We start from the raw sequence: 27,857 nt of genomic DNA on the forward strand, positions 1-27,857 counted from the left end.
GGTTTGTGTTACACCTTAGTTACTGCACTGTTCTTTTCTCAGCCCATGGGAGTTACATTCTTTCAATTACCCATCCCTCTGGGAGGGGGGTGAGGAAGGCGGAGGGGACAGAGTATGCTGCGTGTCTGCAGTCTCTCCTAGTACCTCACTGTCCTGGGCACACGGGGCCTTGGCCTCGGGAACAACGCGGCCTCCGTCACCCCCAGCCCCACCTGCGTCGCCGCTACGAGGCCCAGCTGCAGCCTGGGGAGGTGCTGCCGCGCCATTGGCTCGGGCACCCAGCGCGGCGAGGCCGGCAGCCGCGGGCGGAGCCCGGATTGGCTCACGCAGCAGGGAGAGCCCTCCTCGATTGGCTCTCCGTGCCCGCCCGCGCGCGGATTGGAGGACTGCGTGTCTGCCGCCCTCTGATTGGCTTGGGGGGGCGGAGCAAGCGGCAGCACCTGCGGCCGGGCGCTCGCATCCCCGGGATCGCAGGTGCGCATGCGCCGTCGGTGATGCCCTGTGAAAAGCGGTCGCGCTCGGCTGGCGGAGCGTGGAGCCTGTCTCACTGCCGGTAACCTGCCGCCGCTGTGGGGAGCGGTGTGGGGCCTGCCCTGCCGCCGGGGGCTGGCTCTCGGTGTGGGCCGGGTATGGGTAACCGGGGCGGGGGGGAAGAGCCAGCAGCTCAGGCCCGCGCTGTGGGTGCGTGTCTCGGGTGCAGGGTGTCCTGCCTCTTCCTTCGCCGCCCGCCAGGTGCGAGGGCGGCTTCTCCCGGGGCGCTGTGTGTGGCAATGGGGGGGCAGGATGCGTTCCTCGGCCGTTACTGCCGTTACCCCGCGGCGCTAGGACTGGAGAGCGAGCCTGAGCTGTGGCGGATTCCGCTCGGCTGCCCTGTGGGACCCTGGGGCAGGGGGTCGGGGTCAGGCCCCGGGCGGAAGGAGAACCGCTTCGTAAGGGGCGCGCTGCCCCTGCCTGCAGCCTGTGGCCTCCCCTCCTGGGCATCCAGCAAGGCGTCTCTGTGGGAATGGGGCTCGTCTTGGGTGCTGCCTGAACGCCGAGTGGCCACTTGACTCCAGGGGGGTGGTTTGTTTGGTTAATTGAAAAATAACGTGTTCCTGGAGGCTTTGCTCAAGCTAACTGTAGCAACACAGTAGCTTGACAAGGCACCCGTGCGAGTTCAGCACTGCGGCTTGATAACTGCTCATTTCAGTATGTTATTAATGTTTTGGCAAAAAAAAGTTAAATTCTCGTACAAGATAAAGGAATAATAAAGATTTAAGAACCATGGCAGTGTTCAAGGCCAGGTTGGATGGGTCTTGGAGCAACCTACTCTGGTGGAGGGTGTTCCTGCCCGTGGCAGAGGGGTTTGGACCCAGATGAGCTTTAAGGTCCCTTTCAACCTTTCTGTGACTCTAACTCCAGGGTGCTTTTCATGGAGCGGCTTCAGCTGGATGTTGTCTTTGGTTAGTTGATGTCAGTGCAGCTGTGTGCAAGAGGAATAAGTCAGCACATGGCTATGGGTGGAAGAATGGGTTGTGGAAAGAAATACTTTCCATTGGCCCTGGATGGAATTGAGACTGAGCCCTAGGAAAAGCCCATGTGTTGGTGCTGGATGCAGAAGTTTTGGACCTCTGAGTGATGAATGGCAGTCTTTTTACACCTTTTCTGCTTGAGAATGCAAACCTCAGAGTTTCATGAGGAAGGCATGGCCTTCTTCAAAGTACATGGGAAAGTTAGCAATACTCTAAGACATCCTGACCACTGGTTCGGCATGAAATGGAATATCAATGCCATTAATTTCATGCCATGTGTAGACTATGCAAAGAGTATGGTGCAGAAGTCTGAAAGTTGCCATACTTGCACTGTGCACCCATCAGTAGAAATTAACTTGTTCAGGTGGAACTGGACCCCAGAAGGTATCTGCTCTGACCTCCTGTTCACAGCAGGGTTAGCGTTGAGGCTGGTTCAGGCTGTTCAGGGCTTTATCTGGTCAGTCTTAGGAAAACCCCAAGGACTAAGACTGTGCCTGTACCACTGCTTGCCTGCCTTTGCTGGGTGGGGGGGAGTTCTAATATCCAGTTAGAATATTCTTTCAGTTTATACCTCTTGTCTTTCCTAAATACTGAGGAGCCGCTAAACACAGTGGCTCCTTACTTTAGTTGCAATATTGTGTGATGTTGCAGCAGTGTGGCTGGTCCCAAGAGCCTGCTTTACAGCAGTACTTCTGGCTTAGTGTAGATGTGCTGTAGTTAACCATGCTCTCATGGTAAAAAGTGACCAAGCTATGCAAAGGTTAAGTTTAAAATTGCAGGCCTGAAGTTATATATATTGATAGGATTGTCTATATGTGTCGAGAAAACTGAATATATGCTGCCCATCCCAAAAAGAATGACAGGGAATCCGATATTGGAGGTGTAATTATTATTGGATAAATTTCTATGACTCAACTGATGTGATTACAACTTTTCACACTGAAGAATAGTTAGACAGTTCTCTTATGGATTGTTCTATAGCTATATCGCATTCCCAGTTGAAACTAGTGCCCAGGTGTTTGGTTTTGCAATTGCCGGCTTGCTGCAGCTCCCTGAAAGATGTTTGGGAAGACATGGCCCTTTGGTGCTGAGGCCAAGACTGCTGATAAACATGTTTTATGTTTGTGTGAGGGCCATAGACTGGGATAACTTGTTTTGCTTTGCTCAAGAACTTTTAACAGTGGGGATCCTTCTGGTTTCTTTTTATGATCACCTGGAGAAAAAAAAACAAGTTTTTTTATAGGCCTTCATGTGTTAATTAGGAAACTTCAGTAGGTTGTAGAGACAAATAAGTGTGAAGCGTGATGTTGTGTTTTGAGACCAGAAACTCTTTGGCTTAGTTGAAAGATTCATTTTACATTCCAAGACTGTAGGGCTGGCAGAGTTCACAAAAGTAAAAGATGTAATGGTCTTGTTTAAAACCATCTTTGCTTGGTGACAACTGTAATTGTTCTTGATAATGTATGTCAGTGTTTCTAGGATGATGTTAGAAGTGTGCCATCTCTTCTTGAAGCAGAAGAAAGGGATATAATTGAAGACTGAGTGAAATTAGCAATGTCTTAGGCTAGGATCAGGGAGTAGTGATAAGATTTGGTTATGAATGAAGTGAAAGCATCAGGAGTTTAGGAAGGGGAACTGTATGGAATGGTATTAGTCTGGTTTCTTGCTTGTCTATGTATGGAACAAGTGGATAGGGTTAATTACAGCAAAATTACTGTGAAAGGTGTTTTGAATTTTACACACAATACACCTTTAAAGTATTGACAAAAAAGGATTTCCCTTCATTTGCTTTAGGAGAAGAGGAAGAGACTATTTGCGTGACTAAACTAAGGGGTAGGCAAGTTTTATGCTAAAAAAGCAAGTCTAATACCTGACTTATATGTGCCACTTCAGCTAAGAGCTAAAGAGTCTCAGAAGGTTTTGATATGAAATTTGTCAACTGTTTGTCCTAATATGATGATTAAGAACAAGAGAAAAGGGGTGGTAAAGCGTGATGCCCTCAAAGTTGCTCAAAAGCATGCTGTAAGACGGGATGTTCATGTATGATAAATTGAATGACTTTACATCTTCAGGGCAAAATTATTTTAAGTTCAAGATTATTTTAAGTTTTATCTATAAAGTAAAATACAAAAGAACCTAGTAAAATTTGCAGGTAACTTTTGAGATGGATTTCTGCATTAATAAGTGAGCAAAAGCAGGAACCATAGACTTGCTGCGTACTCAAGCCAAACACACAGCAAAGTAAAATGTTTGAATTGCTTAGCAAATCTGATGAAGTCAATAAGAGACTCTCACCTTCCAGTATAAAGTGGTATCTTGAATTGCTGGGATATTTAGGGTTGAAGTGATAAACACTTCAGTCACTAAAGAACGATGACATAACTAAGAGGGTGACTGCTTTCTTAGGCCCAGAAAACACCTCAGCAGCAGAATATTTAGTATGATTGGTGGTGCCTAAAGTAATGCAGGGTTTGAAAATTTCCTGTAATAGTATTTGTCTTTCTTTTTAAACTTACTGTGGCTGGAAATTAGTAAAAGCCAAGGAGAAATACCAGTGTAGTGATGCCCTGGTTTTGGTAAGGGTAGAGTTATTTTTCTTCTTAGCTGCTGGTGCAGTCCCATGTTTTGGCTTCAGTCTGAAAATGGTACTAGTAACACACTGTTTTTAGTTGTTGCTCTGTAGTGCTTACTCTGATCAAAGGCTTTTCAGTCTCTTGTTCTCTGCTAGTGAGGAGGGGCACAAGAAGCTGGGAGAAAGCAGAGACAGGACACCTGACCCAAACTAGCCAAAGGAATAGCCCATACCACAGTACATAATGCTCAGTATAACCTCGGGGGAGGTAGTGGGAAGGAACCAATTGCTGCTCAGGTTGGGCTGAGTATCAGTCAGCAGGTGGTGAACAATTGTGTTGTGCATCACTTGTGTTTTCTGAACTTTCATTTCTTCTCTTATTGTTTCCTGTTGTCATCATTATTATTATTTGGTATTCTTTCTATTATCAATATATTTTATTTTTTAAACTGCTCTTATCTCAACCTTGGGGGGTTTACATTCTTTAGATTCTTCTCCACATCCTGCCCAGGAAGTATGAGTGAGCAGTTGCATGGTTCTGAGTTACTGGCTGGTTCTAAACCATGACAGTCATTTTTGGTGCCCAACATGGGACACGAAGGATTGAGCTAATGACAGATCTGACCAGTGTGTCAAAATAAATTTGTTACAAACTTTCATTGTCTTGGTTTAATAGTCTGCAGGTCACAGTGTTGATTTCATTTGCTTGCAGAGTTGTTGTGTTTGGTCTCAGGTTATATATATATATATATATATATATATATATATATATATATATCGCTTGCAGTAGGCATTCCCTGTTTTGGTGATTATTGGCTTCAGGGCCTGAGCTAAGGTTCTCATTTTGTTGTACTTTATAGTAGTGGCTTGTGATAAAATAGAGTTGTTTGTCATGGAACTGATCTGGTATATGTTCTCGGTATTGCAGTCACCTCTATACTGTGGGAGCCGTGTAATGGGGCTATTAATAATCATACCTCTTGCTTTTTCTCCTGGGAGAACCAACCAGTGGAGGAGAAATTTCCCTACAAATCTCTCACTAGGATATTCACAGCAACATTTGAGAATTTTGAAAATTCTTAACATTCTTGGGATGCTGAAACCAGCCTGGCCCTATTGCTAGGAATCAGTATGTTGTCAGATATGGTTGGGATCTTGCTTAGAGTTAAACAGCTGCATGTGGCTACTTCAACCCACGTGAGAAGCACTGCAGCTCAAAGGAGAAAAAGACTCCAGTGACAAGGATTTTGGCTACTTCAACCACTGTGACATGCACCATAGCTACTCAAATCCCAGTGGTAAGCACTATGATTACTCAAACCCTGTTGACAAGTGTTGGAGCCACTTCAGTCTCCGCAAGTGCTGGGGCTACTCAAACTCCAGCAGCAGGCACCACGGTTATTTTAATCTCCGTAACAAGCACTGCAGCCACTCAAACCCCAGTGGCAAGTATGGTGGCTATTCAAACTTCAGTGGAAAGCACTGCAGCTGTTTGAATTCCTGTGATCAGTACTGCAGCTGTTCAAACCCCAACAACAAGCACGACCACCAGATAGACCCCAGCAATGGGTGATATAACTGAACCAGAGAACCAGCCTGTGTTGGTATTGTTTGCCCCTATATGCAAGAGGAAATGTAAACAAAAGCCAACTCATTCAGTGAAGGAAGATGCAAGAAGGACCGTTATCAGAACTAGAGGAACCATTACTGGAAACAGGAAGAGGCAGATTAGGAATCCAAGCAACTGGAGGAAGATGGTTTATATATATATATATACACTACCCAGGAAAGTGGACCACAATAGAGGCCTTCAGTTCCTGAGGGAATTAGCTATTCTAGAGAAGATTTATCATAACTTGGATGCTAAAGAGCCACCCATAGATACAGATGAAGTCGAGTGTCCATGACCAATGTAGCAGAAATTTACAGAGTATAATTTTGGCAACAGTCAGAGGGAAGCAGCAGCACCGACAATGGATAAAGTGAGTTGTCAGCTCTGGGATTTTGAAGACAATCTTGCCCCTCCCATCATTTCAGCTGTGGAAGAACTGTCCCAGGAGTTCCAGCAATTGAGAGATGATGTATCCAGCTCCCCATCTGGGAGATCTGCATCTTGGCTATTAACTGAAGTTGCCCTGTTGCTCGAGAGGGAAGATATAAGAGATGCTCACTATGAGGCACCTTGTGGTTTACCTCGTGGGATCATGGAGAAGACATGAGAAAGTGGGATGAAAAACCTACATCAGTTCTGGAGGAACAGGTATGTGAATTACAAGGAAAAACAATGGTGGAGGAAAATTTCCTCCTGGGAAAGTTGCTGCTCCAGTCTCTGGTGTGTTGTTTCCCAGATATTTTGGAAGAGCTGGATTTTACTCAGACTCCTTTGAGAAGGAATGCTAATACCTTTGTACAAGAAGTAAGTGCAGAATCTTATGATCACTATTAGAGGGGCCCTACCTCCAGCCGGGTGGAAGTGAGGGACAGTCAGGTTTACTGGACTGTGGATCAAATGGCCTGGCACATGAGTCCCACAGAAGTATAAGGTTCTAGTAGGTACTGGTGCACAGTGTACCCTGATGCAATCAAGTTGTTAAGGGGTGGAACCCATTTGTATTTCTGGAGTGACAGAAGGATTCCAAAAGTTGACTGTACTGAAGGCTGCAGTCAGCCTGACTGAGAAGGAGTGGCAAGAGCACCCCATTGTGACTGGTCCGAAGGCTCCATGCATCGTTGGTGTAGACTACCACAGGAGAGGGTACTTCAAAGACAGAAAAGGGTTTTGGTAGACAGATGGGCTTTTGGTATAGTTGCCTTGGAGACAGAGGAAATTAAGCAGCTGTCCACCTTGCCTGGTCTCTCAGAGGATCCTTCTGTTGTGAGGTTGCTGAAGGTCAAAGAGTAACAAGTGCCAATCATGACCACAACAGTGCACCGGCGGCAATATTGCACCAACCGAGACTCCCTGATTCCCATGCATAGGCTGATCTGCAGACTGGAGAGAGTGATACCAGGATCTGCTCACCTTTAATAGCCCCATATGGCCAGTGCAAAAAGTCTAATGGAGAGTGGAGACCATCAGTAGACTATCATGGTCTGAATGAAGTCACACCACCATTGAGTGCTGCTGCACTGGACATGCTAGAGCTTCAGTATGAACTGGAGTCAAAGGCAGCCAAGTGGTATGCCACGACTGATAATTGCCAATGCATTTTTCTCAATTCCTTTGGCAGCAGAATGGAGGCCACAGTTTGCTTTTACTTGAAGGGGTGTCCAGTTCACTTGGAACTGACTGCCCCAGGGCTGGAAACACAGCCCTACCATCTGCTATGGACTGATCCAGACTGCACTGGAACAGGGGCAAGCTCCAGAACACCTGCAATACAATGATGACATTATTGTGTGGGGCGATACGGTGGAAGAAGTTTTTGAGAAAGGGAGGAAAATAATCCAAATCCTTCTGAAATCCTTTTGCCATGAAACAAAAGTAAGGTCAAGGGATGGGCCCAGGAGATCCAAACTATCAGTTTCATTTTCCCTAATGAAAGGGATGTTACTTTTTGCTGCACTGCAGAGACTGATTCACTTTGATTACTTGTTTAGATAGATTGTCAAGGAATAATAAAAAATAAATAAATAAAAGCTGTCTTAATTCTTAAAAACATATATATACTGCAGTCACATTCTGGCTAGATTTGTGGCCTGGCTGAGTAAGGGAACAGGCTACAAACACTACTGTAGGGACAACAGGAGGGGGAATAGAATCTGAGTCAGGACTGTCCAGTAAGAAATTTTTCAAATTAAGATACAATGCTTTACTAAAATACTATAGTGATAATACTTCATTATATCAGTTGACAGTTGGACTTGGTGATCTTAAAGGTCTTTTCCACCTGCATTGATTCTGTGATTCTATGATCCGTATTTTCTTATTGCATGTTTTTTCTCCTGCAGATAAAATCTGGGATAAAATTCCAATGGTATTGATAATATCCTTGCAATGAAATTTAAAACTTTGAATTGAAACTTTCAGATAACCAGGATGTACCTCCAGTGGGATTGGCTGTGCTTGGGTGTCCTGGTAATTAGCTCAGTTACTGCAGAAACTGAAAACAAAGAAACTCTGGACTCCAATGTGGAAGTAGAGGATTTTGACAAGCAGTCTCAAGAAGCTGATGTTGATGGAGATAAATCTTCCTTAGAGGTGAGATGACAGAAGTCTTTAGTTTGTTTAATTATAAGATACGTAATTATAACTACTAGAGAAATTGGTGGACAAATGCATTTAAAAAAAAGCAAGTTAACACACAACAACTGAGTGGGTGTCAAACCCATCAGTCCTTTTCGGTTGCTGTATATGACACATAGGACAAGCTTAACAAATGATCCTGCTATGCCAGAGTGTAAAATCATATCTCCTGTCTATGATGCATGGTCATGAAGAAGGTTTTGCTAGTCTGTGCTTCAGTCTAGATACAAAGCGTTTTTGTTGTAACTTCTGACATGCCATTGTTAGAGAAGACAGCAGAAGGTATCTTAGTCTTACTGATTTGACTTTAGACCAGTTCTTGATTTCATCAGCTACGTTTTGACACTGTCTTTGTTCCCAGGGAACCTGGCTTGTCATGCTCTACTTCGCAGTAGATGTGGGCAATATTCATAAATCATTTTTTCAACTTTTTACTGTGTAGCTCAACTATAATGTGCCAAGTAGACAGGAAACCAGAAGAATGGAGAACATTTCTAGAAAGAGGGAGGAAGCAGAGAATCGGTGCAAGCTTGGTACATTTGCTGGGGTTTTCTTACACGTAAGGCGTGTAGCAGTGTTTTAGTAACGAGGTTTTTAGGAAGCAATTTTTAAAATTCACAGATGGGAAATTACACACGGTTAGAGGGATGCAGCCGAACTGAAAATGAGAGGGGTGGGGAAAGGTGGTTTTTGCTGCTAGATACTTCTAATGAGCAAAATCTGGTGGTCTGTTTGGGTGGAGCTGCTTCTAGGAAGTATGATAGTGTATTTCAACTTAACAATTATAATTTATGTTGGTGTATGCTCCTGTATGTGTGTTTTTAGGTTGTGTACCGGACACCAAAGCCAACTGGGGAAGTGTATTTTACAGAAACCTTTGATGGAGTATTGGCTGGGTAAGTTTATGCCTTAAAATTTTAAACTTTGAACACTTTAACGTATAGTGGGAGGACTTATTTTGTATTCATTTTTTGCTAGTATCTCTATAAAGATTAACTTCTACAGGGGCTACAATTGGGGGGGCTGGTAATGCTTGCTACAAATACAGCATAATGTTAAGCCTGATAGTTAACATTTCAGATGTGTTGCTGGTTTTTGTGCAAACATTGGTTAACAAATGCAAAAACTTACTGAGATACTTGAAAAATGTCATTCACTCCAATTTCTAGCTTCATGACATCTGTTAAAAGATGAGTTTGTCTTCCTGCTAAATTTACTATTCAGAGCTTTTGCTACAATGCTTGGGAGGGTTTTTTTGGTCTAGCTGTACATAATTTACATAAGGATAACAAATATGGAACTAAGCTGTGTGAGAAAGTAAGCAGTGTGTTGCCTTTCTTCCCTAAAATTTGGGGAACAGTACGTATAAGTTGACTAGGTAAATAACCAGAATAGAATAGCTGTTTTTGAGAATGAATCTTGAAAATCATCTGTGTGAATTGTAGAGATGTTTTACTTCCTTGTTGGTCTTTCCCCTGGTAGACCAAGGTTCTAGTTTGCCATTTATATTGTGAAGCTTTTCTAGCATCTCTGGAAAAACAAATCTAACTGAAATTTGAGCAGGAAAGTTATTCATCCCTTACATACTCTGTGCAGAGGATGGTTCAGAATGAATGAAGATAGTTCTTTGTAGAGTTAATAACAAAAATGTAGTATTGTAGTTGATACAATGAAGAGTTCAGTGACATTGTTGGCTTAAGATATTCCTGTACATGGCTCGGGATAGAACCATTGTATGGCCAGATGAGAGTGGATTGCCCTTTCTTTCTTTCTACCTTTATTTTTCCTTTCCCTTTTCCAAATGGACACTGTCTTATGTGTGAAATGTGCATATTTTTTGGTGACCTCAGTTTGATAAGTTGAGTTCGCCTTGTTCATAGTCTCAAGGAGATCAGGAGTTGATTTGCCCTGTTGGGGTGCCCTGTGTGCAATACGCTTGGAATGTGTTCAATGCATGATTGCATTTGTCATTTGGACACTTTTACCTCTGCCTTTTGTCCCTTGCTATGCATATATACTGTTACTGTTGGATAGCATTAAATTTTCTTTGGGTGATTATTTTTTTTCCTTATCATATTGAAGATGTTTCACTTGAACCTTGCTGTTTTCCACGTATTTTTGACATTATATGCTTATGTAAAATTCTTACATTTTGCTAAATTTACCTTGTATATAAAACTGAAGTTTATTCAGAATAATTGAATTACTTTAGTGCTATAATTGTATAATCAATTATACTCTTAGGAAGTATTTTGAAATGCTGTTTTAGACTAATCTGTTTTAATTTTTCCTTTTGTGTTCTTTGAACTACACGAAGTTCCATGATGCATGATGCTGACTGGCAAAATCATTTTCTCATATTCACAGCCTAGAAGCAAAAGCTGGTTTTCCTGTGCTTGTTAAATAATAAAGGTTTGCATAAGTAGTTCAATGACTGCTATGCTTTTTGTTTCAGGTGGGTGTTGTCTAAAACCAAGAAAGAAGACACAGATGAAAACAATTCTAAATATGATGGTAAATGGTTTTAATGTTCATTTCCACTGTCTAGTTTCTGATGTTCTGCTACTCTTTGAGAAGCAACTACCTCTTATACTGAACTTTTCTTTGAAAGCTTTGAAAGAAGTTTGTATAATGACTGTTACCTTGAAACAGAGATGTGAAATTTTTGCTCATTGGGTCACTTAGTGTGAAGATAATTTTCTATTTTTGTGATCCCAACAATCTATTGCACTGAATGACAGTAAAAACCCTCTGGCATCTGAATATTCAGTATTGATTGTGAATAGTGCTTCTTGAGAACTGCCTTCTCTGAAATCATGTCAGAAAGATGTACCATTTCAATTTTGGTTGTTAAACACATTTCTAAAGCAGCATGTTCTGTGCTGCTGTGTCTGTCCTACTGATTTGTGGGTTGGACTCTGTCATGGTTTACACTTGAAGAAAATGAATTTTACTCCAGCCCAGTCTCCAGGTCTAGCCTCTGAAACAACAGTGTTAAACTGAATGTTTTTCTTTAAAATACTCTTTCAGAGTGCCTGTGCTTCAATATAGGGTTCTCCAGTAGTTCTTATACAGTTTTTTCTTACAGTAGTCGAAAACAAATCTGTAAAGTAATAATGAAAAAGTTGTTTTGATGGATTTTATCACTGGGGTTTGCACTTACAAATTCCTAGGCTAGAAATACCTGCTTTGATATGATTTAAAACTAACAGATGTGTGATCCATGGCAATAATTTTGCCATATAGATTTCATTCAAGAGAAAGTGTCCCTACCCATTCAAGGAAGATGTCCCTGCCTGTGGCAGAAGGGTTGGAACTAGCTGATCTTTAAGGTCCCTTCCAATGCAAACCATTCTGCGATTCCATAAAGTAGGGAGAACAGAAAAAGTTTTTGCTGCAATAGAAAAGTATTTGACACTGCTCTTTTGTCAAATGAAGTCAATGTTAGTAGAAGGTGGTAAGCAAACCTAACTTGTAGGGTTTTGGTGTGTAAATTGGCATAGAAGAGATGGTTTTAGGCTTAGCACTTACCAGAAATACTTGCAATTAAACAGAAATCCCGTGGAAGTTTACACACGCTACAGGTTTGTGCAATAACCTTAAAGAAATTTTGTGGTGTAAATGCATTTAATGCTAAATGTGTACATTTTTCTGTTCCATTTCATTGGTTTATGGTGGATTATGATAAGGATGTGGTTCTTTCCTACTTTGGAGTTCATGCCTTTTTTTTTTTCTTTGAGTTGAAAACTTCTGTTTTACACATAAAACTGAGATTTTAATAATTCTCTTGGCTGTAACAGTTATGATACTAGGAATTTTACTGCTGTAGAAAGAGCTACTTGGGATAAAGAAAAAAGAAAAAGCCTATCACTTATTGTAATTAAAACTACTTGCTCTGTTTTTCCCCTAAGCTTTCTCTCCTCCTTGCTGTCTGAGCCAGAACAATGGGTTAGATGGATCTTTGGCATGACACAGTTTTTATTTTTATCCTTTAACTGTGGAGCTGGAATTCTAGTAGTTTCTAATTATTGAAAAGTGCTGGTTCAAACATTCTGGTATTGATTTGATAGAAAAATGGGAGCAGCAAATTTGTGTGCCATGATTTTTTTTAACTGGGGGAGGGGGACACAGTTTGAGTGCTGTGCAGCAGTTAGTTTGGGAAGTGTAAGCTGGACTTGAGTATGGTTTTGTATCCACAGCAGGATTACCAGTATTGGTTTGTATTATTATTGTTTAACTTCTTTGACATCAGATGTCAAGATTTTTTCCCTACTTTAGCAATTGGTCTTTATTTGCTTTCAGTGGGGTTGTGATTTCTTTACTTCAGCCTACATTTCTTTCAAAGACTCTGTGTTTGTGTGTGTGTTAGGAAAATGGGAAGTAGAAGAGCTGAAAGAAAACACAGTGCCTGGAGACAGAGGATTAGTGTTAAAGTCAGTCGCAAAGCATCATGCAATATCAGCTATGCTAACAAAGGAATTTATTTTTGATGATAAACCTTTGATTGTTCAGTAAGTAATCTCTCAGATTTTATTTTTGCTTAAGATTTAATATTATTAAAATCTTTGCATCAAGAATATAGTGTGAATGTCTGTAGAAAAATACTGACTTACACATAGCTTTGCCTTATCCTATCCAGAGCTGTCAGAACTGTAAGTATGGATGGTTTAGTAATCGAATAAGAAAATATAATTAAACTCTTGATATATTTTTGGAAAAAATGTGATATTTACAAGATTGCTGAAAAAGCTAACTAATTTTCAGTCTTGTTCTGGGATCTAAATCATATGGAGTTTGAGCACAGTGGTTTTCCATTTAGAGAATACTTGTGTAGCTCCATAAAAGCAACTAGAATCTCGAACATGTTATAGCAGTATTAGCAATGAGCACCATGGCAATATGACTGCTTTTTTCTGATATTTGGACTTGTTTGCTTGTTTTTACAGATATATCCAGATAACTCCTCTGGGTAAATTCTGTGTGTCATCTGGTCAGTTTCAGAGGTGGCACAAGCTTTGTAGAACTCTTGCCCATTTTTAATTCACTTTGATGTTTGCATGTTGGTTGATACTGCCTTGAAACTTTCCTTACTGGTGATACCTACTGTAGCAGTTGCTACTGTGGCATTTTTTGATGGACATTGCTGCTGTATTAGCTTGCATGACAATTACGACCTTTTGGTCACATAGAAGTGTTTTGACTATAGTGACTAATACAGTCTTAATTTATTCATAATTAGAATTGCAGATTAGATGTTAATTTATATTTGTCTGATACTTCGAATGTTTTGTTGTTTTTCTTAATTTGCCCAGGTATGAAGTGAATTTTCAAGAAGGCATTGACTGCGGTGGTGCATATATTAAACTTCTTTCCAGCAGCAATGACTTGAATCTGGTATGTCCTCATACTTAACATTCACTATAAGTTGTTCATTTGAGAAATGTGTAATTGTGTTTGTGAAATATCAATAAGAAATTAATTCTTAATGCATCCTAAGTTCTTAAAAGCTTCCCAAATGTTTAAACAGAAGATTGGCCAAGGTAATAATATACATATAGTTTACTATATACACGCAAAATATTTGGAATTGTGCATTTTTTTTACTGGTGGAATATTTGATATTATTCTTGTTATAGTTTCCATTTATTTTAATGAAACTTAGTCTAAAACTTACTTTAAATTCTTAAAATCTATATTCTCACAAGAATAAAGAGTTTGCTGGGATTAGTGTACTCTTAGTTCTGCACAAGTGATGTCTTATATCCAGGACAAAGGTCTCTTGTGTGTCTGTTTAATCTGATTTTCTGCAATAATAGAAGCTGTAGAATCCCAACTTGCAATTTGTGAAACACCTTTTACAGCATGGCACACAAGATACCATCTTAGAAAGGGTCACAGCTTGGATTTAGAAACTGGAAGGGATAGGGAAATCTCTGTTCCCAGGTTAGGAACGCTAAGGCCCAGTTAGAGTTAAACTTGGCTAGTGATGTTACAGATAACAGGAAGGGATTTTATAGGTATGTAGCAGCTAAGAAACAGACTAGGGACAACGTAGGCCCCCTCTGGAAGCTATCGGGAGAACTGGCTACCCTGGGTTTGGATAAGGCTGAGGTTCTGAATGGCTTCTTTGCCTCCGTCTTCACTGGCAAAGTCTCTGACTGCACCACCCGAGTCTTGGAAGGCGGACGCAGGGACTGTGAAAACCTAGACCTTGGGCCCACTGTACACGAGGATCTGGTTCGAGACCATCTTAAGAACCTGAATGTACACATGTCCATGGGACCTGATTAAATCCATCCGCGGGTCCTGAAGGAGCTGGCAAATGAAGTTGCAAAGCCACTGGCCATCATATTTGAAAACTCATGGCAGTCAGGTGAAGTTCCCAATGACTGGAAAAAGGGAAATATAACCCACATTTTCAAGAAGGGGAAAATGGATGACCCAGGGAACTACAGACCAGTCAGTCTCACCTCTGTGCCTGGCAAAATCTGGGAGCAGATTCTCCTGGAAGGCATGCTAGGGCACATGAAAAACAACAAGGTGCTTGGTGACAGGCAGCATGGATTCACTAGGGGAAATCCTACCTGACCAATTTGGTGGCCTTCTAAGATAGGGCTACAGAACTGATGGACAGGGGTAGAGCAGTTCATGTCATCTACCTGGACTTGTGCAAAGCGTTCAACACTATCCTGCATGACATCCTTGTCTCTAAAATTGGAGAGACATCAATTTGATAGGTGGACCACTCAGTGGATAAAGAACTGGCTGGATGGGTGCACACAAAGAGCTGTGGTCAATGTTTCAATGTCCGGCTGGAGATCAGTAACAAGTGGTGTCCCTCAGGGATCGGTGTTGGGACCGGTCTTGTTTAACATCTTTGTCGCTGACATGGACAGTGGGATTGAGTGTGCCCTCAGCAAGTTTGCCGATGACACCAAGCTGTGTGGTTCTGTTGATACGCTGGAGGGAAGGAATGGGATCCAGAGGGACCTTGACATGCTTCTGAGGTGGGCTGATGCCAACCTCATGAAGTTTAACCATGCCAAGTGCAAGGTCCTACACCTGTGTTGGAGCAATCCCAGACACAGCTACAGGTTGGGCAGAGAAGAGATTCAGAGCAGCCCTGCAGAGAAGGACTTGGGGTGTTGGTTGATGAGAAAATGAACATGAGCCAGCAGTGTGTGCTTGCAGCCCAGAAAGCAACCGTATCCTGGGCTGCATCAAAAGAAGTGTGACCAGCAGGTCGAAGGAGGTGATCCTGCCCCTCTACTCTGCTCTTGTGAGACCTCACTTGGAGTATTGTGTGCAGTTCTGGTGTCCTCAACATCAAAAGGACATGGAACTGTTGGAACAAGTCCAGAGGAGGCCACGAGGATGATCAGGGGACTGGAGCACCTCCTGTATGGAGATAGGCTTAGAAAGTTGGGGCTGTTCAGCCTGGAGAAGAGAAGGCTGCATGGAGACCTCATAGCAGCCCTCCAGTATCTGAAGGGGGCCTATAGGGATGCTGGAGAGTGACTCTTCATTAGGGACTGTAGTGATAGGACAAGGGGTAAAGGGTTAAAACTTAAACAGGGGAGGTTTAGATTGGATATAAGGAATTCTTTACTGTTAGGGTGGTGAGGCACTGGAATGGGTTGCCCAAGGAGGTTGTGAATGCTCCATCCCTGGCAGTGCTCAAGGCCAGGTTGGACAGAGCCTTGGGTGACATGGTTTAGTGTGAGGTGTCCTTGCCCATGGCAGGGGGGTTGGAACTCGATGATCTTAAAGTCCTTTCCAACCCTAACTATTCTATGATTCGATGATCGGGTGTGCAAAATTACTAAGTGCCTTAGTATGCTGGACCATTCTGTAGATTACTTTTTTCCCTTAATACATTGACATGGACTTGCCTGCCCTTTCCAGACTTGTTTGCAAAACTCTTCATTACCTTGCTAATGTTCAAAATACTGCTTTTTCTGGCCAAGTCTCAGTTCTGGCACTGGTTGTTTCCACTTCAGTATTTCTGCCACTGCACTGGGGTGTAGATATAAGCTGTCTAGCCTGTGATGGAGGGTATTTTAGCAACTTTTTTAACATTGAGAACTGGCAGTGGATTGTGACCTGGGAGCTTGTGCAGCATAGATTTCATTTTGACAGCACAGGACTTGACTGCAAATCAGTAGACAGGAAGAGCTGCTTAACAGTGGGATTCTTCATGAGCTATTAAGGGATAATACCTATTTTTGCAAGAGTCTAGGAGATGACAACATATGTAAGAAGTTGCTTGTAAGCATTTCCAAGATATATTGATAAAACCTGCAATGCAACTTCCTACTGCTCTTCCTTTTTCCTAAAATTTGTATGCCAGTGTGGGGGTGTTTTTATGCTGAAATAACTTGAGTACTAACAGATAAGTATTAAAAGTACAGACTGTAGGAAAATAAGTAGAAGCATGATATCTTTCATAATGGAAAGACATGTAAACGATAGTAAAACTGAAGTTGTAAGTTTTACATCGTCTTACTACAAGGTAAACCAGGAGATGACAAATGCAAAATTTGCTTGTTTATGGCTTGCTTGCAATCCACCCTGTACTGCTTTTGGAATTTAACTGGCTTTGTGATGAGGTAACTTAAAAGAACCACTGTTCTCGTTCTCATTTTTGTTTGGTTTTCTTTGTGGTTTTGGGTTTTGTTTTTTAAACTTTGAAATTGGACATGTCTCAATGCTGTATACATGCATACTGCTATTAGATCGTTAATTATTATTAATCCTTATCATTGATGTTTTCCTTAGACTGTTGAGTGTTGTAAAAGGAACCAACCTTAAAAGACATGGACTTCTGCAGTGCATAAAGTGAAAAAGTTTTACTTTGCATTCAAAAAACTTAAAAATATGGACTTATATTTTGACATAAATGTATTAATGAAAATATCTTTCCAGAAGCAAACATCCAGAAATCAAGTGGTCTTCTTCAGGCAATTGCTTAAGGATATAAGGCACCATGTTACTGTGCATTCCAAGTACAAAAATCATACAGGTAGTTGAAAAAAAATCCCAGTTTAATGCAGCATACTCTGCAGGGGAATCACTGTATCTGACATTTTCAGGGTTGTATATCACTGTTGCTGTTATTTAAAGTAGAGCAGAAAGAGTAATAAAATGCAAAATAATAATATTTCTGGGGTTTATTGAAAAATAAAATTGTTATGAAGACCAATAACAAGTTCCCTTCCATCTTTTAGTTTATTGTTTGTAGAAAAATACAGATACCTGGATGTGTTGATTTGTGACCGTCATCTCTACTTAACGTAAGGGTAAGGTCTAAATAATCCTCCTTTCAGAGGCTTAAGTGATCTCTACAGTTAGTCCATTCCCTGAGAACAGAGAGCACCCACCAATGCTTGAGAACAGTTCAATTCTCCTCATGGTTTATGCTACCAGTTTTCAGTTACCTTTTAGGGAAATGCAACTATGCCTTATGCCATAACATCAAGGGAATGAAGTACCCAAAATTACTTCATAACACATACAGTATAACTTCATAAAATATACAGTATAACACATGCTCAGCTTTCTTGCTTCTACAGGAATACTTTTTTGACAAAACACCTTACACTATTATGTTTGGACCAGATAAATGTGGAGAAGATTACAAACTACACTTTATCTTCAGACATAAGAATCCTAAAACTGGAGAATATGATGAAAAACATGCAAAACGTCCTGACGTAGACCTAAAGAAATTTTATTTGGACAAGAAGACGCATCTGTATACTCTTGGTATTTGTTTAATTCTCACAAGTTTAAATTGGAAAGGAGAGATTAAAACTGTGTTTCAGTCCCCTGAAGCTTTGTATTTGAGTCTATTTTTTTGTTTGTAATAGTTAATTCTGAGGGATGGTTGCTCAGTGGTTTAATGATTTAGTGACGGGCTTAACTGCAGGACATATGAGTGACTTTTGAATGCTGCTGTTTAATATTAGCTACAGGAAAGAATACTGGTCCTGGCCAGCCTTTAGTGTGAAGAATTAATATTTTCAGTGCTTCTGATAAAAATACTTTTGTTAAAGATACTGAAAAACACATAGCTGTCCGATATTCCAGGAAGGCATCAGAGTTCACAGGAATTCAGTTACATCTGCAGCATGCCACATGCCACTCTCCTTCACTTGCTAAGAGTTCTCACACCTGTATCTGCACAGTGCGTATGAGCAGATGTTACCATATTCTCTGAAGATGAACCAATATGAGCTAGTTTTAATTCATGTGACATTTCTTTCTGTGCCAACAAACAGTATAGCAGAGATGAAAGTTTAATTTCTTAGTTCTTTTGTCAGCCAAATTGATTGCACTTTTGAACTTCCATGGAATAATAATAGAAGGTATGTTCAACTGCTGTGCTATGGGAAAAGTAACTTTTTTCCTTTTTTTTTTAATAGATTACTGTAGTGTGCTACCATAAGCTTTCACTTTTAGATAATGGGAATAAGTGAAACAAAACTCTGTTCTTGTGGTAAAGGAGTGCATGTGTTCCTGTATTTGGGCTGTTCATTAGAAATTATGCCTGAAGATACTTAAACTCCAGATTGCAATTTTTCCTGTTCTAATTTTTCAGGTAGACTCCATAGAGCTGTGTGATTCTAATGCTTTATGTGACTGATAACAGAAGTTTAAAAATCAGTTCTTTGCATTGTATCTGAAGTGATACAAGGGTTTAACTTTTTCATTTATGGGTATTTTAATACTGTTGAAAACTTCTAGGCTGCAGGAGCTTAATTATCTATTATCAAACAGTCATTATGAGACTGTTACTCTGGTTTTCATCATCCATCTTTATAAAACTGTCATAGAAGTGGAATAGTATTTACTTTAATAGTTCATTGAATGGATTCTTGAACATACAGATGTGCTCACTGATTATTATAAACGGATGTGGATAGAGAGTCTGTTACTGAGTGTGTGTTACTGAGTTTGTCACAGCACGGCTCTATGACCTTGGCTTCTCAGTTACACTTGTAAAATACCAAAAGATTTGGGAAGAATTTTCTGTATTCATAATCTCTCAGATTTGAACCTGAGGGAAAATCTTTTGATCCTTTAGCTGTGTTACTGATGCAACTCCTGTGTTTCCAAGCTTCCTGTGCTTCTGGTGTGAAAACGTAATTTAAAATGAAGCAGAATTCTGGTCAAGTGGTAGGTTTTTGAAAAATCTCTTACAATGTGCTTGGATGTGCAAGAAGTTTCATTTAGGGAGGCCTGATTCTTGTCATACTTCCCCACAGGAGCAGTTCTGATGTTTTGGGTTCAGATCCAGTACTTGAGTGGCTAGCAAGGATTCTGTTTGCTGTAATTTGTCGAAATTTGTGCTTATTGGGTAGGTTTTGTTTAAAGCTATTTGTAAAATGAATGCTTCCATTACTGCTTTAATATTAATTTATTCATTTTAGTGCTAAAACCAGATGATACATTTGAAATTTTAATTGACCAACTGGTTGTCAGTAAAGGAAGTCTTCTTGAGGATATGGTTCCACCAGTAAACCCTCCCAAAGAAATAGATGATCCTAGTGATAAGAAGCCTGATGACTGGGATGAGAGACCAAAAATACCTGATCCGAATGCTGTCAAACCAGATGACTGGTAAGGAGAACATTTTTATCTGTACAATAGATTTTACTTGCAAATTCTTCATCTGAAGGATTGGTTTGATTTTACTTGTCTTTTTTGCTAATAGCAGTTGGGATATGTTTCACTACTAGAAGCACTAAAATTCAGAAACATATAACTGAGGTTGGCACAAGAATCTGGTCATCTTTTAAGGAAATAAGAATTGTGTTTTTTGCTCAATTTCTACCCTCCGTGGTTGCAATTAATAGCTACGATTACTATACCTGAGAGATTAGGAAGAGGGTCACTGGGGTTTTTCTTCACCATATAGTATTAATTTACATTCAGTGATTTCTACTTCCTTCTGTGTGAACTATGGTTCATATGGCAACTTAGGAAGAGGGGAAAACCCTAATGGTAAGATCCAACTGACACTTGCTGGTTAATGGCAGCAATTTCTGGGCTAAGTAGTACTTTGAAACAATGTAAATATAGCTCAGATATTTATAAACATAATTGGATGTCTAATTCTCATGATCACTGTGTCTAATTCTCTTGTGCCTTTGAAAATCACACCTTTCATTGCCAGTTACAGTCCTCTGAACAGAACATTTGTTCAAAGTCAGCTGCTGCATTTCAGGTGCTGATTCAAAATACAGCTGCTGTATTTTCTAACTTAAGTCTGTAATTGAAGGGATGAAGACGAGCCTTCCAAAATAGAAGATCCTGATGCTGTAAAGCCTGAGGGATGGCTTGATGATGAACCACAGTATGTTCCAGACCCTAATGCAGAAAAACCAAAGGACTGGTAAGAACTTGGTTCACTAAGTGCAGGTTGTTAACATGTCTTGTAGATAAGCCTGCCTTTTGTCTGTGGCAAATAGAATTGTGGATCAGAAGTCAATCTAAGTCTCATTGCCTTTTGAGGGAGTAAGGTGGAATGTGTGTTTGTTTTGGAGGGCTGCTTTTAGAGGAAAATGAACATTTTTATTGCCTTTTGTTTTTTGAAGATATGTGAACAAAACCAGAATATTTTTTTAGAGTACAGCAGTCCTCAAAAAAAAAAATTTGATAATGTTTGGTAAAGTCCTGTGAACTGGTCAAAATTTTGATATCATTAAAGCAAAATGTGTATGGACCCTAACTTCGGACTGACTGCTAGTGTTCAGACCATACCAATCTCAAATCAGCTGTTTTTACCTTCTCATCTTTTATATAGGGATGAAGAAATGGATGGGGAGTGGGAAGCCCCTCAGATCCCTAATCCGAAGTGTGAGGCTGCACCTGGTTGTGGCCCCTGGGTGCGTCCCATGAAGAATAACCCAAACTATAAAGGAAAATGGAAAGCACCTTTGATAGATAATCCAAACTATCAGGTAATAGAAATAGTCTTTGTTAAAAGCTACAGGGTTCAACAGAACAGGCAATTCAAAGTAATAAATATATGTAGTATGTTTTCTATTTTAGAACACGAATACCCTCACTAAAGATTTTGAGCTTTTTTGTATTCTTTAAGTACATTGGAAAATATAAATGCTTCCCATATTAAAACAGTTTCTCTGCTAAAAGTCGCTTTTGGCATGATTTACACTTGTATGTTCTGTATAATTGTATTCTGGATCATGTTTTTTAGTGAAATGTCGATCTTTTTTTGTCGGGCTTTTAAGTCTTAACATTTTTTTAATTTAAAAAATGAAACTTTTCAGTAAGCAGATTGACTTACTAGTTAAATTTTAGTGGATGCATCAATAATTAAATTCCCTTTCTGCCTACAGATACAAGGAAATCAGTTTGATGTTAAGGAAAGTTACTATGTATTAATTGTGGCTGGAGAGTACTTGAATCTGATTTTTATGAGTTTAAGAACCTAGGCCCATTTGCAAACAAAATTTGAATCTAATTTGCATAGGTATAATAAAGCTAAATTTTCCTTCCATAAAATTTTCCCTAACGCTTCTGGTTACAGTAGCTGTCAGTTTATACACACACATAATGGGAGGGACCATATGGACCATGGGGTGGAGTTCCCCTACAGTCTTAGGCCACCAGACAATAGATGCTTACCTCAGAAGATCCCATCACTGACCACAAAACATTAAGCAGTGCCCTTACAAAAATGTATATGCTATATTGATGAACAAAACCCAAAGCTATGTGTCAGAGAAGGAGGAACTAAAGGAAGAAGTCATGCTAATATCATATTTCCCCTTCAGTATAAAGAAACTTGTTTCCTAGAGTTACTCTAGGCAACTTAAAAAGTGTCTTTGTAATCACCAGTACCAGCAAGAATGGAGATGCTGTGTACAGTCAGTTATTACTGTAACCCTTTGTGGACAAACCCATTCATGTTTTTTTTCCTTTTTTTCTTTTTCCATTAAAGGGACTCTGGAGCCCTCGGAAAATACCAAACCCAGACTATTTTGAAGATAGTCACCCATTCAAGATGACTGCTGTCAGTGCTATTGGTTTAGAACTCTGGTCTATGACGTCTGACATCTACTTTGATAACTTCATTATATGTTCAGAAAAAGAAGTAGCAGATCGCTGGGCAGCAGATGGCTGGGGCTTGAAGAAATTAGTAGCAGGTGCTAACGAGGTACAAACTTTATGTTCTTGGTAGCCAAAAGTAATGAGGAAGATGTGGTTTTGGAAGAATTTTCTGTCAGTTAATGCAGACAGTATTAATTTGTTTATTAATGTTCGTAATAACTATGATAGGATTGTTTTTTCTAATAGCTTGGCTTTTTACCATTCCCAGATTAATATCCTCTCGAAATTAAAAGGGTACAACATTTTACTTAGACACTAGTGGGAAATGGGCTTCACTATAGGTTTAAGTGTTCTGTTGTTCATGGTGATACTAGAGTACCTGTCAGCAAATGGAAGCTGAGTTACTTGCATTCAAAGACCTCTTTTTTTGGTTTGGTAGACTTTTGTGTTTGGGGTTTGTTCTTTTGTTTGCTTCTTGTGGATGACTCCATTATAGATGTTCTTTGCATGTTTCCCTCCCATGAGAAATGGATGAATAGTCATGTGTTTTTCCTGTGTAATAATTTTAGACCTTTAGCTGCTTGGATGTGTATTATGCAGCTCTGAAAATAGTACATGTTTATGGAGCTGTAACTGTTCTGTTTCGGTGTGTGTATCCACACTTTTTTCTAGAGCTCTTTCATGTGCTCGACTTGTTCTGACATGCGGGATCGTGAGCCCCTCTAGTGTCTGCCTGTAGTGACTACAGTTTTTCTAACATTCCTGTATTTTCTTTGATTGAGGGATGAGAAACCTGCAGTTGTGGGACAGAAATGATGGGTTAGTAGCAAATGTGTCAGATTCCTGACAGCTGCTGTTTGTCACAGGATGAGCATCCTAGGATGAGCAAGTTGCAACAGCATATTTTCCCATGCACTTAGAAAGGACACCTCCCACATTCTTGCCCTTTTTTGAAATATATGTTTTTATGTCTGGACCTGTATCTATGCCTATACACACAATAGCAAAAAATATTCCGTTTGAGTCCTCCCACTGCACTGTGCCTCTCCAACTTCCTGCCTTTGTTTCTAATGTACGCTTTCCAGGGGTCTTGCTGGACCAGGCACTTGGCCTATCTACCTCCCCTTACTATATAAATCAGAACTGGCCTGGGAGGACAGTTTACTCCCTGAATAATTGGCTGTCAAAGGAGAGAACATGGTAGTACAGATGGAGCAAGACACTGTTCTTCAGGAGGCTGTCTGCTGCTCTGAGGTTCTCTATGCTTTGGGAGCTTCTAGCTGAGTTAGCACAGTATGGGATAAATACAAAGTAGCTGGGAAGGGTGTAAAGTGTGAGCTTGCCAAGACTCCAAATGTCACTTTGCAAAATTGAGTAGTGGCCAGTCTAGTATATTTGGAATACCAGGTTTGTTCCTTCTTACTTAGTACCTGCTACTCATTTGTGGTCTGTCAGGTTGTTACTTTACTAGTATTAAAATACAATATTGTTTTAGTCATTAAAAGATAGAGGTAAAGAAGGGTTTTCTTTAAGCAACATAAAGCTTAAAATATTTACAATACACTTTGTAAACTTAAATGTTGAGAGGGATGTAAATGCAACACTAATAATTGTTTTTAATGTAGCCTGGTATGTTTAGTCAACTGGTGACTGCTGCAGAAGACCACCCATGGCTCTGGGTTCTTTACATCTTGACTTTAGCTCTCCCTGTTGGTCTAGGGGTCTTGTTCTGCTGGCCAACAAAGGTAAGAGAAACTTACTATATTTTATTTGATTTTATTCTTAATACTTCATTTGAAAACTGTGATCATCTATGCAACAGTATGCGCTTTCAATATGCCATTGATATTACTTAGCTTACAGTGGCTTTTGTTTAATTCTCAGTTTAAGTGTAAATTGATTTTTAATTTGTTGTAGAAAACGGATGAAGATATTGACTTCAAAAAACCTGATATATCTAAACCAATTACAAAAGGAGAACTAGACCAAGAGGGAGAGGAGTTAGATGATGATGAAATAGGATTAGAAGAAGAAAAAGGAAATGAAGATACTGCTGAAGATGGTAAGATGAGCAAGCCAGCTTGCTGTTTGATTGATTGTAAATATATGAATAGGACTATTATGTGGATTGCATTGCCAATAATTACAGCCAGTTATCTTTGAATATGCATAACCTCCCGTGCTCTGAGTCATCTTTTTGTCTTTGACAACCTCCAGCGAGTAACATTCCATAGCTAATAGTTCTTTGATAAATATAAGCAGAAAGTAAGGCTCTTCTCAATATTTTTCACTTTTACAAAATTATTGTGCTTCTGCCAGTCTTTCTGTGTTTGTAGACAGTGATGTGTATTTTCTCAGTTCTGAATATTTCATATATTGAACACATCTGAATGGTTTAGATACATGTACCTTTAAAAGCTATTACAGATGCATTAAGTCTTTAAAGTAAGTCTTTCATCCTGTCTGTGGGAGGGTTATACCTTGAACTATTCTGTTGGTCACTGATTTTTAGTAATTCTTGATAAAGCCTGAAATACAGTACATGTGAAATACTGAAAGCTGCTGCTTTTTTTTTTCCTTGAAGGAAACTAACTGAAAGTTGTCATTTTAGTTGGTCACTATGAAGTCTGAAAGTATGTGCTATTGTGAAAAGAGAGAATGCCAAAGCTGTTAATATTAGTTAGTAAATCCAACAGTGATCAATTTCTACTGAAGAATGAGAATTCTACTCTCTGTATTAGAGATGTTTTTAAGGGTTATTGTAAACTAGCAGCTCATTCTAAGACTGAGATTGGCTCCCTTCCTTACTGGTGTGTCTGGAAATAGTACATTTTTAATCTAGTTCAGTTTACCAAGTAAAACTAGTTTCTTCTGCAGAAGATGAGTGTGAAGAAGAAGAAAATGACATTGCAGATACAAGTCAAGAAGAAGGTGATAAGTCAAATAAATCTAGTTCAGAAGATGAGGTAAGGTTGTGGGGTTTTTGTCCCCTGTTTTTGCTTTGTCCTTATCCAACATTACTCTTCTAACTAAGCTCAGTTACCTACAAGAGTTTTTCTTTTGTTAAGACATAAAACAAATCATGAGGGGGGATGTGCATTTGAGTTGGGCACCTCAACTGCTCTCTATAGGTTTGTGAAACATGTCTCTTCCTGTGTAATTTTGGCCAAGAGGTGATATTTATTGTAAAATACGGATATAGTATGAAGTGATCATGCAGGTCTCTAAACATGAAACATTTTTACAGGAGTATAGTTTTTAATAAGTTATTAAATTAATCAAGTCCTAAATTTGGTTGCTGCAGCAGATGTCAGTCTCTTTATATTGCGCTACTTAACTGATGGAACATGATTCTAAACACATAGCCTTTCAGTGAGACTTTCTTTTGTTGTTAAAAAAAAATAAGGGTTTAATCAGAGTGGCTCATACTGGCTTAGAATTCAGCACCTGCAGTTCCATTTTTCTTGTTCAGGTTAATCCAGTCACCAGATAATCTGTAAAATGTCTTTCAGATAATTACTTTGTAGAATGGAATTTGTGTGTGCTTTTCTTGCTTGTCAACTGCTCATTATCCTTTCATTTAGTAACACTGGTATGTCTGAGATGCTTTAGATCCACTCACAGTATTTCTGTTAGTCGTCCTGTGCTTGCCACTCCCTAAATGAGTCCCTTCCCAGATTAGTTGTTTAATGTAACCTTAACTCCTTTTCATATAGAAGTCCTCTAAGATAAACTGTACCTCACATGAGTTTGCATTGTTGCAGCACTGAAATTATCCATTAATTACATCTTATTCAGTAGTTCCTCTTCTTCAAGAAGTTTGGGGTCTTTTTTTCACCTTGAATTTGCCTGGGAACACAGTATCTGATGAATCCATTAAGATACATGTGACTCTCTGTGGAAGTAATAACAGTATCTGTGTGTATGCCATTACATGCTGTCACAGTGAGGTTATGTCTTGCCCCTCTCAGGGTATTTTCAGGGTGTACAAGTTTCCGTCATGAGTTACCTGGTGACCTACTTGGGAGGTATCATTAGGTGATGCAGGGAAGTGAGAAAGAATGTATTGTCTGTTTTTAAACCAGGCAACAAATGGGCAAAAACAAATTCCTGACATTGGTTTAGATGTACTGGTCTCTTCCTTCTGCATATAGAAAGAAAAAGTCTTCCACCTACTTTATTTATGGATAGATTAGTATTAGGAAAGAATTGTCCTATCACTGAAGTGTTGCTTTTAGTGATACAATGATGGGGGTGAGGGGAAGGGGGATAAAGTAGTATTGCCAGTTGTGATAGTCAAAAGTGGTTTAAAATCTTAATGCTGATTTTTTTTGTTTCCCCCCAGGTGAAAGAAGCTAACGAAGACACAGGTTATGGAGATAGTCCACTGAAATCAGTGCGCAAAAGAAGAGTACGGAAGGACTGAGTTACTTCCAGCTAGTATTTGTAGATCCAGATGATAGTAACTTTTGCTATGTCACCTCAGTGGGCCTTGACAGCAGGCAAGTTCATGAGATTTGAAGGAAAAAGGGGGGCTCATTGCTACTGAAGTTCTTATTTGAATTCTCTAATCTCTTTTAACCTTTCTTGATTCCCTTTTTTTTAAGGAGAACTATCTGTGAGGAGCTGTCTGATGTTTCGAATTCAGAATAAATGTGAAATTACACGTCAGCCAGCTGATCTTAAGGTGAAGATCCTTAAGATTTGAAGGTTCCTAGAAATTAGTATTAGTTGGAGATAACTTACTCTAAATATTTTTTAAAGTGAATAAATTATAATATTTTTGCAGCTCTAGCACAGAATTAGTGGTTTACACTTTTCAGCTGAACGAGGATGATAGTATAGATGTAGCATCTATAGCGGTTCACGTTGCTATGAGAAAAGGTATTTTTTCTGTGCAGAGCTAAATGCAATAATTGTTTTTGTATGATTTAGTGCTAGCAACAATTTCTATTGTAAATTATTTATTTTAGTTGATCTTGTTATATGGCTGGTCACCTGTTCACTGTAGACATTGTAATTTATTTTTAGGAGCTATTTTAAAATAGAATACTCCTAGACCATGCAGTAATTGATGTGACTTGGTTCACTTCTGAATGCAGGATCAAAACTGCAAAAGTGACATATACAGATGAGTTTTTCAAACTTTTATAGTTCTCATGTTCCAAGCCAGAGTGGTATAACCTCTGTTTATAGAATACTTGCTAAGTGTACACTGCCTCCTAATAATATTTAATAACTCTAGCTTAACATGGAATTTATTAATATAGATAAGAATTTTTGATGGATTCAGTTTTTTACAGATGTGAGTAACTGGGCATTCTCATAACATACTTTAAATAAACTGCATATTGTAAAAGAAATGTTGTTTTGTTAAAGTTCAGCTGTATATGAAAACGAACAATAAAACTGCAGTCACCAGAAATCTCTTAAATATTTTCCCAGCAGA

At 39.7% G+C, this 27,857-nt stretch overlaps 1 protein-coding gene across 2 annotated transcripts; it reads left to right on the plus strand.

Moving 5' to 3' along the window:
- The first annotated feature begins 498 nt into the window (after window positions 1-498).
- Window positions 499-27,852, plus strand: CLGN (calmegin). Of its 2 annotated transcripts, none has more exons than XM_034064697.1 (15): window positions 499-553; window positions 8,114-8,284; window positions 9,155-9,225; window positions 10,785-10,843; window positions 12,699-12,840; window positions 13,642-13,723; window positions 17,902-18,094; window positions 19,762-19,951; window positions 20,613-20,726; window positions 21,138-21,294; window positions 22,299-22,514; window positions 24,034-24,153; window positions 24,326-24,470; window positions 25,286-25,374; window positions 26,754-27,852. In XM_034064697.1, the coding sequence occupies exons 2-15, from the start codon at window positions 8,123-8,125 to the stop codon at window positions 26,832-26,834; spliced, it is 1,821 nt and encodes a 606-aa protein (XP_033920588.1). In that variant the 5' UTR covers window positions 499-553; window positions 8,114-8,122; the 3' UTR covers window positions 26,835-27,852. The 2 variants fall into 2 exon arrangements, with proteins under 2 accessions (XP_033920588.1, XP_033920589.1); XM_034064698.1 differs by having other exon boundaries at window positions 25,289-25,374.
- The last annotated feature ends 5 nt before the right edge of the window (window positions 27,853-27,857 follow it).

This window comes from Melopsittacus undulatus, chromosome 7 (assembly GCF_012275295.1).
Source record: "Melopsittacus undulatus isolate bMelUnd1 chromosome 7, bMelUnd1.mat.Z, whole genome shotgun sequence".
NCBI classification, from domain to species: Eukaryota; Metazoa; Chordata; class Aves; order Psittaciformes; family Psittaculidae; genus Melopsittacus; species Melopsittacus undulatus.

Excerpts from the sequence above, each read along its gene's own strand:
- CLGN (XM_034064697.1), top strand. The coding sequence starts at position 8,123 with ATGTACCTCCAGTGGGATTGGCTGTGCTTGGGTGTCCTGGTAATTAGC. Across the intron at positions 8,285-9,154 it reads GAGATAAATCTTCCTTAGAG|GTTGTGTACCGGACACCAAA; the intron begins GTGAGATGACAG and ends GTGTGTTTTTAG. Across the intron at positions 20,727-21,137 it reads GCAGAAAAACCAAAGGACTG|GGATGAAGAAATGGATGGGG; the intron begins GTAAGAACTTGG and ends TCTTTTATATAG.